The 13553-nt window shown below is 37.7% G+C and overlaps 1 protein-coding gene across 3 annotated transcripts in view; it reads right to left on the bottom strand.

Annotated features, from left to right (window-relative positions):
* The window catches only part of Vps37a (VPS37A subunit of ESCRT-I), a 39915-nt gene that overhangs the window by 509 nt on the left and 25853 nt on the right, over positions 1-13553 (bottom strand). For 2 of the 3 annotated variants that reach the window (XM_059245040.1, XM_059245042.1), the window contains exons 6-11: positions 13129-13199; positions 11722-11849; positions 11580-11638; positions 11434-11502; positions 2251-2394; positions 1182-1262 (exon numbers count right to left, since the gene is read on the bottom strand). In XM_059245040.1, coding sequence (XP_059101023.1) covers positions 1182-1262; positions 2251-2394; positions 11434-11502; positions 11580-11638; positions 11722-11849; positions 13129-13199 — 552 coding nt within the window. The remainder of the gene's footprint in view (positions 1-1181; positions 1263-2250; positions 2395-11433; positions 11503-11579; positions 11639-11721; positions 11850-13128; positions 13200-13553) is intronic. The other variant, XM_059245041.1, reaches the window with a different exon arrangement.

Genomic DNA, 13553 nt, shown 5'->3' with positions numbered 1-13553 from the left:
AAAAAGTATAAAAATGAGCTCAATTTAGAAAGTAAGATCCAAAGTAATTCAGAGTTGGTAGTAATGCAATTTAAACTAAAGATGAGAAATGCCTATCACTTTTTCAAAGAATCTTCCATATGCCTCCTTAAAGTCTATTCCTTCAGCCCAGATGGCTGGGTGCAAGACCACGTGATCCTAATCTCTAGCCATGCTGATTAGGCGAGGGTAGGTAATCCACCCATCTCTGCTAGGGATTTGTATGCAACTCGAGACTCTTAGTACTCTGCACCATCTGCTGTGAGCAGTAATGGTTGATGGGTTACTAAGGAAAAAGTGCTGGTGATGTAGGTCAATTCTCGAGTGCTTGCTGAACACATGGAAAGCCGTGGGTCTGATCCCAGCAATCCAAACACAACAGTCAGACTCGGCAGTGGGAAAGAAGAGCTGTTTTGGTTCCTGAGTGGCTTCCAGTGTTTCCACTCTTAGTAACTGGGCTCTACCTTCTTCCTTTTGGCTCTGTAAAGTATCTTTGTATTTTCCTTCAACAACCACCTTGTATTTAAGGTTGCTGGGATATGTGGTGGTCTGAATGTCCTCCATAGGCTTGGGTATCTGAACACTTGAAGCTGTTTCAGGAGGTGGTGCAGCCTTGCTAATATATCACTATGGGTGGGCTTTGAGAGTCGGTAGTTTCCCTGTACTGAAAATTTGCTGCTTCGTGTTGTGGTTGAAGATGTGAACTCTCAGCCCCCTGCTCCAGCTTGTCTAATGCTATGCCTCCCGAATCATTATGGATTCTCCCTTAGGAACCATAAACACAAATAAACTCTTCCCTCTAAAACTTGTCTTGGCCATGGTACTTTATCACACCAATGGAACTAGTACAGGGCAGGCTTTTCTTTTGTAAACAAAACATTCCTATAACAAACAGGAGAAAGAAAAGAGCTTGAGGGCTCCCAGAGCATGGATGAGAAGATGGTGGTAGAATGAGGAACACGACAGGTAAGCTAACCTTAGGGGAGAATGCAAACTTTCCTTAAGGACACCGCCACACTGAGAAACTACTGAAAGGTTTCTACTGGCTGTAGGCTCCCTTACACGGCGGTGTGTTTAATATCAGCACTCTGTACCATACAAGAACTGTAATGACAGTGTGAACAGGCACTGTTAAGAACTACACTAGCTGGAATGCCATTTACCTATAGAGGAGCATGAAATTGGCTGTGCATTGCAATCACCTGGTGAAGCTTCTCTTCTTTAGCTCTTCTACAGTGGCAAATCTAGAAGACAAATCATTTAAAATACCAATCACTTTTCCAACTACTTCCTACATTATGACAGAATTCCAAGTAAGAATATTTTAATTTGTTATCATTCCTTTAAGTTTTTAACATTTAAAGTAGCTAATAATTCCTCAGAATTTAGGAATCCAGAAAAACATTGAGCTTTGTCTGAAACAATCTTTGACCACAAACTTCCCTACTAATGTTAATGTCAAATGTCTGTGCTTTAAAAGCACAGAACTAAACCCTGCTCTTGTTAATCATGGAAGATTAACTAACAAAAACTTCATTGTAGCTATACAGAATAGAATGGGTCAGAAACCAAATTCTTACTAATATTATAAACACAGGCAAGTTACTAACCATCTCTGAATTTCAACTGTCTCTCATGAAAAATAGAGGTAATTGAATAAAACTTGCCCTGTCTGCTTTAACAGGGCACACACAAACAAGCATACACTCACAAAAACACCCCCCATGCATAAACATTTCATAAAACTTAATAAATAACAAACAAATACGATTGTTTTAGAGATATTGGGTAAATATTTAGGACTACATGAACTAGTATGAAATTATTAAGCAGATTTTTTTCCTTGAATACAATGGAAACACCAGAATAGAAACTGTTCTATTTTTATTATTTATTTATTTTTATCTCTATAGGTTATTCTGTAATTAAGCAACTTATAAAACAGGTTGTTTTTCAGGAGACTATTAAAGCTGTTAAGCTGATCAAACTAAGCTGGTTTACCAGCTCCTACACAATGATACAGATACTATCATTAAATTCCTTGGTCATGTACTCCTAACTAACAGGTTTAAAGCAACAGTAGCGTACTATCCTTCCCCAAAGAGGCTTTTCAGAGTCCGCTCAATACTCAACATTCCAGCTTGGTTATGTGCTAACCATTTTACCCATGAACATACTGAAGAAATTTGATATTATGTTGTCACTCATCCTCAACTGAGGAGTATTACATACTGTTCTCTTTTCCTTGAAGCTACTGAGAAAATCATCTATTTCAGTTTTTCCCTCCAAGAACTCTTCAGCAATATTATCGGACTCTTCCTCAGCTTCATGTGCAGCTACTTTCAACCTTGCCTGTAGGGCACTTGCACTACAACTCTGTGAACAAACAAACAAACAAAAAAATCAGCACTGCATTAGTTTCTAATTCTCAGATAAACTATGGAGAAGGAAAATGACGCAGAGATATGGAAAGCAATATTCACATTGGATACTTGGATGGCTACTGCCTTAGTTAGGGTTTCTATTGCTGTGATGGAACACCAAGACAAAAAAAAAAAAAAAAAAAAGAAAAAGAAAAAATTTGAGAAGAAAATGTTTATTTGGCTTATACTTCCACATCACTATTCATCATTGGAAAAAGTCAGGGCAGGAACTCAAGCAGGGCAGGAACCTTGAGGCAGGAGCTGATGCAGAGGCCATGGAGGAGTGCTGCTTACTGGCTTGCTCTCATGGCTTGCTCAGCCTGCTGTCTTATAGCACCCAGGGCCACCAGCCCATTGGAGCCAGCACCCACGATGGGCTGGGCCCTCTCCCATCAATCAGTAATTAAGAAAATGTACTGCAGGTTTGAGTACAGCCCAATCTTACAGATGCATTTTCTCAATAGGGGATCTCTCCTCTCTGATAAATATAATATAGCTTGTGTCGAGTTGACATATAAAATTAGCAAGTATAGATACTAAACACAAAAGAAACCAAATCATGAGCTGTAAGCTATTAAATGAGAAACTGATAAACCATTATTCTATCCTGGATAATTTGGAATTAAATCATTGTGAGAATACCTACTCAGATCACCCAATGACCCCATTTCCTTTTATTCCTGTTCTTGTCTATCCTAGTGAGTACACAGGCTAGACAGTAACTCATTTCTAAAGAACCAAATGTGACAAAAGGGAAGGGAGTTACTGTAACTATAGAAGCAGACAACGTGCACAAAAAAACCCTGAGGATAAGTAAGTGGTCATAGCTTACAAGATTTAATACTGTTACGATGACAATGCTAACCCCAAAGATCTACACAATCAATGCAGTTTCATAAATTTCAAGAGCCTTCCATTAGAAAAAAAATCCTAATATTCATACAACATCTCACTAGACTCTGAATAGCCAAGAGATCTTGAAAAGGAATGATGCTGAAGCATTCATATTTACTGATTTAAAAAACTTATTATTTGAGTATTAAAAAGATGTCTCAGTGGTTAAGAGCATTTGCTACCCTTTTAGAAGACCTGAGTGAGTCTCAGCACCCACAAGGTGGCTAACAAAGGTTAACTCCAGTTTCAAAGGATCTGACCTCCTTCTAGCCTCTTCTGGCACTGCATGCTTATGGTTCACAGACATATAAGAAGGCAAAACACCCATATATATAAAATACACATAAATTAAAAATTCTTAGGGGTGAGGCACATGCCTTTAATCTCAGCAACTGGGAGACAAAGGCAGACAGACAGATCTCTGTGAGTTTGAGGCTAGCCTATTCTACATAATAAGTTCCAGGACAGCTGGGGCTATGTAAAGATCCTGTTTAAACAAACAAACAAACAAACAAACAAAGGTTAAAAAACCCACAAATGTATTACTAAACTTGGATTAATAAAACAAACAGTAGCACCCATCCTCTAGGGTCCAACTGGTGACTCTCCCAACCATAAACACTGACACACACACTGCTGACAGGAGCCACATCAAGACAAGGTCCCACATCGGTGCCCTAGTTCGAACACCTCATTGCCCCTGAACTCACCTCTAGATTTCCAACAAGGCCACTCCCCCAGTGACCTGCTACAAACCCTCATTCTACCTCTCCACCCAGTCAGATCCCCCACATCCTTTTCCAGGCTCTAGCCTGGTTAGTCTGTATGTTAACGCCCCGCCCTCCACCACCACATACTTGACAACTTGCTGAGATTAGCCCAGGACCCACACCAAGTGTCCAGGCATAGTCTGTCCAGCTCTGTCCATGCCCAAATCAATCTCTAAGCTTCCATGAAGACTGACCATTCCTACCCTCCAACCAACAGGGCCCTTCCATACCACATTCAGCTAAATCTATTCCCACACTCCAGACACAGACAAGGAGGCACATCCTATATACCAATCCAGTATCTCTGTCCACCTGACTTCATTCCTCCCAAGCCATTTCCAACCTCTAAGCCAAACCCAAACTTACATCACCTCTGCCCTAACATGCTCTTATTATATCAGACTTAGAACTAACAAAAGAAGGCCAAATGGCCAGATCTCATCACAAAAACACAAAAAAACATATGAAAGACCATGCCAGTATCTTCTTTCCAAATCTCCAAGTCCTGTAGAAGTGGCTGCCAATGAGACTTACCTAGATGAACCCCAGGACACATCATTTAAAAGTCAAAGGAACTTAAAGAAGACATAAAGAAACAGCTCAATGAACTTAAAGAGAAAGAACCAACACAAAGAGAATGAAGGCCTGATGCACAGATGCACAAGAAAGCTTAAACATAAGGCTGGTGGAAGTGATAAAGTCAATCTTGAGAAAAGAATTCAATTGGGAGATAAAAACATTGAAGAAGCCAGGTGGCGGTGGTGGCACACGCCTTTAATCCCAGCACTCGGGAGGCAGAGGCAGGCGGATCTCAGTGAGTTCGAGGCCAGCCTGGTCTATAGAACAAGATCCAGGACAGGCACCAAAACTACACAGAGAAACCCTGTCTCGGAAAAAAAAAAGAAAGAAAAGAAAAAACACTGAAGAAGACTAAAGCTGAAATCAAATGGAATAAAATACCCAATGACTAGAAAAATCAAAGGAACATCTTAAAACTAGAATCAAGGAGAAGACAGAATATCAGGACCTGTGCTGACTAGTTTTATGTCACCGTAACACAAGCTAGAGTTACCTGAGAGGAAGAAGCCTGGATTAAGGAAATACTTCCATATGATCTGGGCTACAGGTAAACCTATGGAGCATTTTCCTAATTAGTAATTGATGGGGGAGGACCCAGCCCATTGTGGGTGGTACCGTCTACAATTAAAAGACACAGGCTTGTCTTATTGAGTGAATAAGGAAACAAAATCCATCTACCTGTTGTCTATGAGAAACACACCTCAGCTTTAGAGAGGCACGTTCTCAGAGTAAAAGGATAAACAAAACCACTCCAGGTAAATGGAATCAGGAAGCAAACAGGCATCTCTACACCAACATCTGATAAAATATTACAACTAATCACAAGAAATAAGGAAGGACACTTCATTCTACTCAAGAGAACAGTTAACTAGAAGACATTTGTATCTTAAACACATATGTACCAAACTTTGGAGCAGCAATTTCATTAAAAATGTACTCCTGGATTTAAAGACACAAATTGCAATTAATCTATTATTAATAGGTGGTTCAATACTCCACTTTCTCCAAACAAACAGGCCATCTGGACAAAAATAAATAAACAGACACAAAAACCTAAGATTTAATCATCTATCAAATGGGACTGAACAGACGGCTACAGAATGTATCACCCGACTACCAGAGAACACAGGTGCTACTCAGCCGCACAGGGAGGCTTATCTACAATAAACCTCATCCTAAAGACTGAAATCACTCTTTGTATCTTATCTGAATACAATGCTATAAAACTTGAAATGGACAACAAATAAATCTCTAGTATATACACAAACCCCTAGAAATTAAACAACTCATTACTGAATGATGAATGGGTCAAAGAAGAAATCAAGAAAGAAAGAAAAAAGATTCCTGGAACTCAATGAAAATGAAGAGACAGTACAACAAAACACATTGAAAGCTGTCCTGCAAGGGAAATTTACAGCTTTAAGAGCCCACACTAAAATATCAGGAGTGCAAATAAATGACTTGATATAACTCAAAATTTTGTAAAAACCAAGACCAAACCAAATCCAAACCTAGATGATAGCAAGAAATAATAAAGATGAGAGCATGAATCAATGAAATGGAAACAAAGAAAACAATGCAAAGAATTAACAAACGTAAGAGTTGATTCTTTGAGAAGATAAACAAGACTGACAGGCCCTTGGCCCACAAGAAAGAAAGAGGACACAAATTAACAAAATCATCAATGAATATGGAAACATTGTAACAGACACCAAAGAAATTCAAAATATTATCAGGGAATACTTTTAAAAACCTGTACTCTATTAAGCTAGAAAAAAAGAAATGGCTGAATTTCTAGATTCAGACAAACCACCAAAATTAAACCAAGATGTCTACAAAAAAAAAAAAAAAAGTAATAAATAAAAACCCTACCAGCTAAAGAAGTCCAGGGTCAGATGGGTTCCCAGCAGAATTCTACAAGACATTTGAAGACCTACAGCCAACCTTTCCTCATTCAAAGACCGAAACGGAAGGAGCACTCTGATATGCCTTCATAATAAAAGTCCTGGAGAACGCAGGGCTAGAAGGAGCACACCCCAACACAATCAAAGCTACAGACCAGAAACTCACAGTATCATTTGAAAGAGAGAAAAGCTTCAAGCAACCCCACTGAATTCAGGAACAAGACAGATGTCCATTGTCCCTACTCCTTTTTAACATTGTGCTAGAAATCCTAGTAGAACAGTGTAAGTCAAGAGAAGGAAATTAAAGGGATACAAATATTGAAAGAAGTCACACTATCTCTATTTGCAAATAACGTGATACTATACTTTAGAGATAACAAAAATTGTATCAAAAAAACTTCTAGAAACTATAAACTTAGAAACATGGCAGGATACAGAATTAACTTGTACAAATCAGTATCTTTATACACCACCAACAAACATACCGAGAGATCATGGGCACGCTCCAATTCATAGTAGCCTCAAAAAAAATAAAATATCTAGAAAAACACAAAACAAAACGAAACAAAAACCCTAACCAATGAAAACATTAAACCTCCAAGGAAAGAGACAGAAAAAGACACTAGAAAATGGAAATATATCCTATGCTCATGGATTGGTAGAATTATGAAAATTATGACCATTTTGCCAAAAGCTATTTAGAGATTCAATGCAATCCCAATAAAAATCCCTATTTATTCTTCACAGGTATAGAAAAAAGCTAACCTAAGATTCATATAGAACCACAAAAGATCATGGACAATGAAAAACAATCCTGAGCAAAAAAGCACAATGCTGGATGGATTCTCATTCCAGATCTTAAGATATAGTACACAGAGCCACAGTAATAAAAACATGATATTGGCACAAAAGCAGACATGTGGACCAACAGAACAAAATCCAAGATGTAAACATGTACATGTAACAAGGCTACCAAAAATAAAAGCTGGAGAAAAGAGAGCATCTTCAACAGACGGTGTGGGGAAACCGCATGCTCACATGCAGAAGAATGAAGTTAGACCAGTAACTGTCACCTTGCACTAAAACTGACTCTACATGGATCAATGACCTAAACCTGAAACACTGAAGCTGCCATAAGAAAACATAGGCAGAGCCCTCCATAATCGGTGTAGGAAAGGACTTTCTGAATAGGACTCTATTTGCCCAAGAATTAAGGCCAACAACTTGACAAGTGGGACATCACAACATTAAAAAGCTTCTTTTCTTTTTTTTTTTGGTTTTTCTGAGACAAGGTTTCTCTGCGTAGCTTTGCGCCTCACTCTGTAGCCCAGGCTGGCCTCGAACTCACAGAGATTCGCCTGCCTCTGCCTGCCTCCCGAGTGCTGGTATTAAAGGCGTGCACCACCACTGCCAGGCACACAAAATTAAAAAGCTTCTGCATAGCTAAAGAAACAATCAGCTGGGTAAAGAGAAAGCCCACAGAATGAGAGAACAATCTTTGCCAGCTGTACTTCTCACATAAAGAGCTCAAAAGTGAAAGAGTCAGAAACAAACAAGCGACCCATTCAATAAATTAGCCTGGGACCGCAACAGAGTTCTCCAAAGAAGAAAAAGAAATGTCTAGGGAAAAATTTACTCTAATTGGATTATAGACCTAAATGAAGAAACTGAAACTATTTTTAATAGCCATTCTAGAGTGTTGTGGGTGGTACATTATTGAGGTACCGTTACAGGTACATACAACAAATAACATTTCCTTATCACCCACATGTTATCTATTTTTATAAGTGTGACACACTTCTTGTTTGAGAAGAAAAACTAGAATTTAATACAGTTTAATAATATATTTCCATTACTTATTCATTAAATATATATTTGCTAGCAACTATGCGCCAGGCATTAGAGCACACACTGCTTAAGATGGAGACAGGTAATCAGAAGTCTACTGATTTGATTTTCATACTTTAAGCATGCTTCACCATCACTAGAAAATCTTTATTGAGCACATTTCCAGGAACGCAGGAAGTGAAAGGTTTCTTTGTTTTATATTTTTAAGTATTTCAAGAATCATCTCAAGTGTGTGGTGGCGCACACCTTTAATCCCAGCACTCAGGAGGCAGAGGCAAGTGGGTCTTTGAGTTCGAGACCAGTCTAGTTTACAAAGCAAGCTCCATGACAGCCATGGCTACACAGAGAAACCCTACCTGTGGGGAGGGGGGATCACTTCAAACAATTCGTACATAAATGTCACGAGTAAGAAAAGGTGTTAAAGCAAAACTGTGTTGGTGACAGGGTTGCAAGTGCATCTTTACAAAGGCTCAGTAAGTGTTCTACTTCTTAGCTCAAAAGCAGAGTTCTTTATGAGACATTTGGTTTTCCTTGGCTGGGTTTCCTAGTTTCTCATTTGTTCTTTACTACCCATTGGCAATATCTGTGTTGTCTATATTATACATATGTTCTTTAAAAAAAACAAAAACAAAAACAAAACCCTTCACTTTCCAATTTTATTTTAGTACATATAAATTTTAAATTTATATATTTAAATATGAACATTTTCTCCTCTATGCTCTTGCTTTTTCCAATTGGAAAACTGGGCTTTTCACATAAAAATCTTTTTAAAAAACTTCTAGGAATTAACTGGTTATTATACTTTCTACTGAAACTATATGTGTAGTATCTTTCTACACTCTGTATGATATGACCTTTATGAGGTTTGATATAAAGAATCAAGACTATTTCTGATTGGACACTAAACCGATGAACAATTACATAATTTGTTGAATCCTGAAGTTTTTCCAGTTATTACTCACATACATGAACCTATTTTTGAACTGCAACCTGTTCCATACAACTATTTTTCATCTTCCTACAAAACTACTACATCATTTTAAATGAAGTTACACAGTATATAGTATTCTTTTATGTCAATTAGCAGTTTTCCTAACTTATGTCAGGGGGTTCTAAAAACTTTACAGTTTTCCTTCTATTGTAAATGGAGGTTTTTCTGTTTGTCCATACCTCATTTTGCAACATTAATTACCGAAATGTAAGAGAAAAGTTTTCTCATTTCTCTAACATTCTGCTTATTTTCTGGTAACAACTGTTTACTTGTTCTTTCATAGTGTGAGTCGTCCTCCCTTGACTTATTACAGTGTTGAGTACTTCCCAAGCAATGACAGACAACAGGTAGGGTGTTTCTAACATACACTGATTAAGTGTGATGTTCACTGGTGCTTTCTAGTGGTTATTTAAATTAAAAGAATACTACATTGTGGGGGTCCACAGAGGCTCCCTAGTAAGACCTTACTCAAGGACAGAGAATCTGAGCTTGCTTTACCCAGCAGGGCTGCATAATGAGATGATTTGGCCATGGTTACCAGGTGTTTTGAAGGGTCTACACTTGACTGTACAGTGTCCTTTGATCTTGACAGGGGGGGTCTTCTGCCTCTTCCCTTGGTAGTAATATGAAATATGAAATAGTAATATGAAAAGCCCATTATAAAGGATGAGGCGAGTGGGTAATGACCCAGGGCCCTTCCGAGGCTTTCCTGTCTCTGTCTTTCTTATCTTCTCCTTCTGCCTTTCTATCTATGCTGTGGGATGTCGTTCTGTACACTATGAATATGTGTTGCTCTGATTGGTTAATAAATAAAGCTGCATTGGCCTATGGCAGGGCAGGATGGAGCCAGGCAGGATTCCAAGAGACATAATGAGAGGAGAAAGGAGAGCAAAGGACAGCAAAGCGCCGTCCAAGGAACAACATGTAATGGGACACAGGTAAAGTCACGGAACATGTGATACATAGATTAATAGTTTGGGGTGGGTTAAGTTATAAGAGCTAGCTAGTGAGAAGCCTGAGCCACAGGCCATATAATTTTCAAATAATATTAAACCTCTGAGTGGTTATTTTATAAGTGGCTGCAGGACTGCAGGGCCAGATGGGACTGGAGAAACTTAGGGCTACATATTTAATACTTCCTCATTCCTCTTGCATCCCCCAAGAACCCTTGGACAGGTCGGAGCTGGACTCCGACACTATGCATTTGTAGTTAGTAAGAGCTAGTATAAAAGAATGATGTCGACTGCTGTGAAAACTCCTGTGTGTTGGTTGAGTGTTTCAGGTATTCAGATTTCCTGGGAGGGGACAGATGGCTTAAGTTGAACTCCCAACTCTAATATTTCCTATCATATGACCTCAAGGAATCTATTTAACCTCTCTGTGTTTCAATTTCCTTACCTGAAAAATAGAAAAATGATTAGGTAATAGTTTCCTCATAAAGTCTGGGGTAATATTGGGTAAATATGTGTAAATTACTTCAGTACCAGAAATATATTAACTATTCAATATAAACCTTTATTATATTAATTTTATTTTAAAGGATGTTATGCAAAGCTCATTATAAATTTTTGCTCTCCTTTGTCTCTTTTTGGCTGTTTTATATTACATTGGGTTTACCTTTCAAAATTCAATTTTAAGGGAAATAGATTATTATTAACTACAATGTTTCTTACTGGAATGAGCAACAAAAATTACATCTACTTTTTTATTTTTAACGATTAATTTTACATAAGCCTAAGTCTAATTTTATAAAAAATACTTCATTTAAAGTTCTCTTTTTGTCACTAGGCTTTATTATAAGGTATACTACTTTGCTAATTTGTATTTGCTGGGGCTTTTCGTATTCTATGGGTTTTGGAACTAGATGCCCATTGCATGGACATCAGGTTTCAGCTTTATAAAGTCAGGTGGTAATAACTGTCTCTGAGGAAGTGAAAGCAGGAAAGTGACCAAGCCCCCGCAGACTAGCCGCCCCCTGAGGAAGAGAGATAAGCAGTCAGTCATACCTCACTGAGTTCATGCTGTCTTTGCATCTTCTTTTCAAAGGTAGATTTCATTTGGATAAGTAATTCATACTAAAAGAAAACATAAGATTGCTGTTTCATCTGATGTTCGGACTGTAAAAAGTCTTAAAAAATGACCAGTAACTCACCTTATCTAAAACAGTTTGCCTTTTGGTTTCCAAAGTATGCTCCAAAAGGAGATTATTTCCTGTAAGATAAATCTCTGGCTTATTTCCCAGCACAGATCACAGTTTTCTCAGGACTTGTGAATTAAAGCAAATGGAAACATACTTGCTAATTCCTCGATACTTTTTACTAGGTCTTCCTTGTCAGTAATAATTTGCTTTAGTTGAGGCAACATCAGGAACTGTTCTAGTAACACCTCCTCTTGTTCATTCATGTCTGTGAGCTGCGAGACACTAAAGACAAAAGAAAAAGCAAACTGTTCTAAATACCAGTCATCTAGTTTTTCTCCACGGTGACAAATGTGCAGTTTTCCAATCTGACTTGTGTGATGGCTAGTTTTATGGGACACAAGCTCGCATCATCTGAGGAGGAAAGCTCAACTGAGAAAATGCCTTTGTGAGACTGCTCTGCATGGAAGCCTAGAAGGCATTGTCTTAACTAGTGATTGACATGGGAGGCCGAGCCCATGGCAGTGTTTTTTTTTTTTTTTAAAAAAAGGAAACTGAACAAGCCCTGGAGAGCAAGTCTGATTCATGTCCACAGTTACCAACAGAGCTGGACAGAGCAGCATGAGAAACAAGAGAGTCAGAACCACGGGGAGGATTAGGAATATGGAGGTCGATCACACTCTTTTCTTTTTCTTTCTGTAGTGTTGATGTTTTCATAAGTTTTTATAGTAGGTCAACTTTTAAAAAGGAGAAAAGACAGTATTTTAAAAATAGATAGTCTTATTTCTTGACAGTTGAGCATTATAATGTATATCAAACCCCATAAAATATATGTAATATGTCTTTTCTGTCTTGGGTCTTGCATTCTTTAAAAATTATTTCTGATGTTTACTCATGAATTAAAATACAGGCTCAAGTAATGTCGAAGTTTGTTTTTTAAAATTACAGAATTGTTCACAAACTTTAATCTGTATAATTCTTAATTGCATTCAATGGTCTTACTAGTAGCCTCATGGATATTATAAATCCTTAGTGGGGTACATGGGATACCCCACTAAATGGAGGGACCAAAAATTGCTTTATTTGCAGCACATCTTATGTTATATGAAAAATAGTACCTTAAACTTGAATCCTGCCACCTTATCTGCTATAAATTTGAGTAAAAATTTAGCTCTAAAACTAGTTTGCCAAATATATTATCATAACTTTAGTCTACTCATCTATACACAACATTAATCTACTAAAGGAAAAATGAAAGATCTATTTTGAAATTATCAGAATCTAATATATTCACAAATAATTCTCAAAGACTGCAAGCTACAGTGAAGGAAAGGAACTTTTGTTATCTTTGTAATTATTACATCATTCTTGGCATCTAGAGCAATCCCTAGATATAAACAAGTCATGTTACAATTTATCATCCTAAAGCTAATTTATACCACTTACCCACTAAGACAACCAAAGTAAAGGAACAGTGAAAAAATTTTGAATCATTTTACTTAAATTTGAATATGAAACTATAAATAAAATAGACAAGATCATCTTTACTCTTCAGGTTTTTTACCTTAGTTCTGAAAGTTCTGGAAATGCATCAGGGATATCCGGCATCTTATAACCAAAACCATTTTGGTTAATCTAAAGAAGAGTTTTGAAGAATATTAAATCTCAGCTATACTTTGGATTGGTCCCATTTATCTTATATAAACTTTAAAGTACTGCATTGATTAGTGCTTTCATATCACAATCTCATCTTTGCCCTTCACATGCACATATATTTCCTTTACATCTGTCTGGTAATGCACTTTTACTTGTTCTACTTGATTTTGTCACTACAGGATCTTACCATGTAGCTCAGCCTGACCTTGAACTCACTAACTAGTCCAGGCTAGTCTGAAACTCATCTTCCTGCCTTCTCTTCCTGAGGGCTGAGATGCATACATGTGCCTCCATCCTCAATGTACTGTTATACATAGGCGTTTACACTGTTTT

This window comes from Peromyscus eremicus, chromosome 17 (genome assembly GCF_949786415.1).
Source record: "Peromyscus eremicus chromosome 17, PerEre_H2_v1, whole genome shotgun sequence".
In the NCBI taxonomy this organism is placed as follows: Eukaryota; Metazoa; Chordata; class Mammalia; order Rodentia; family Cricetidae; genus Peromyscus; species Peromyscus eremicus.
The sequence above is the reverse complement of the archived record's forward strand: the minus strand, read 5'-3'. Positions and strand labels throughout refer to the sequence as shown.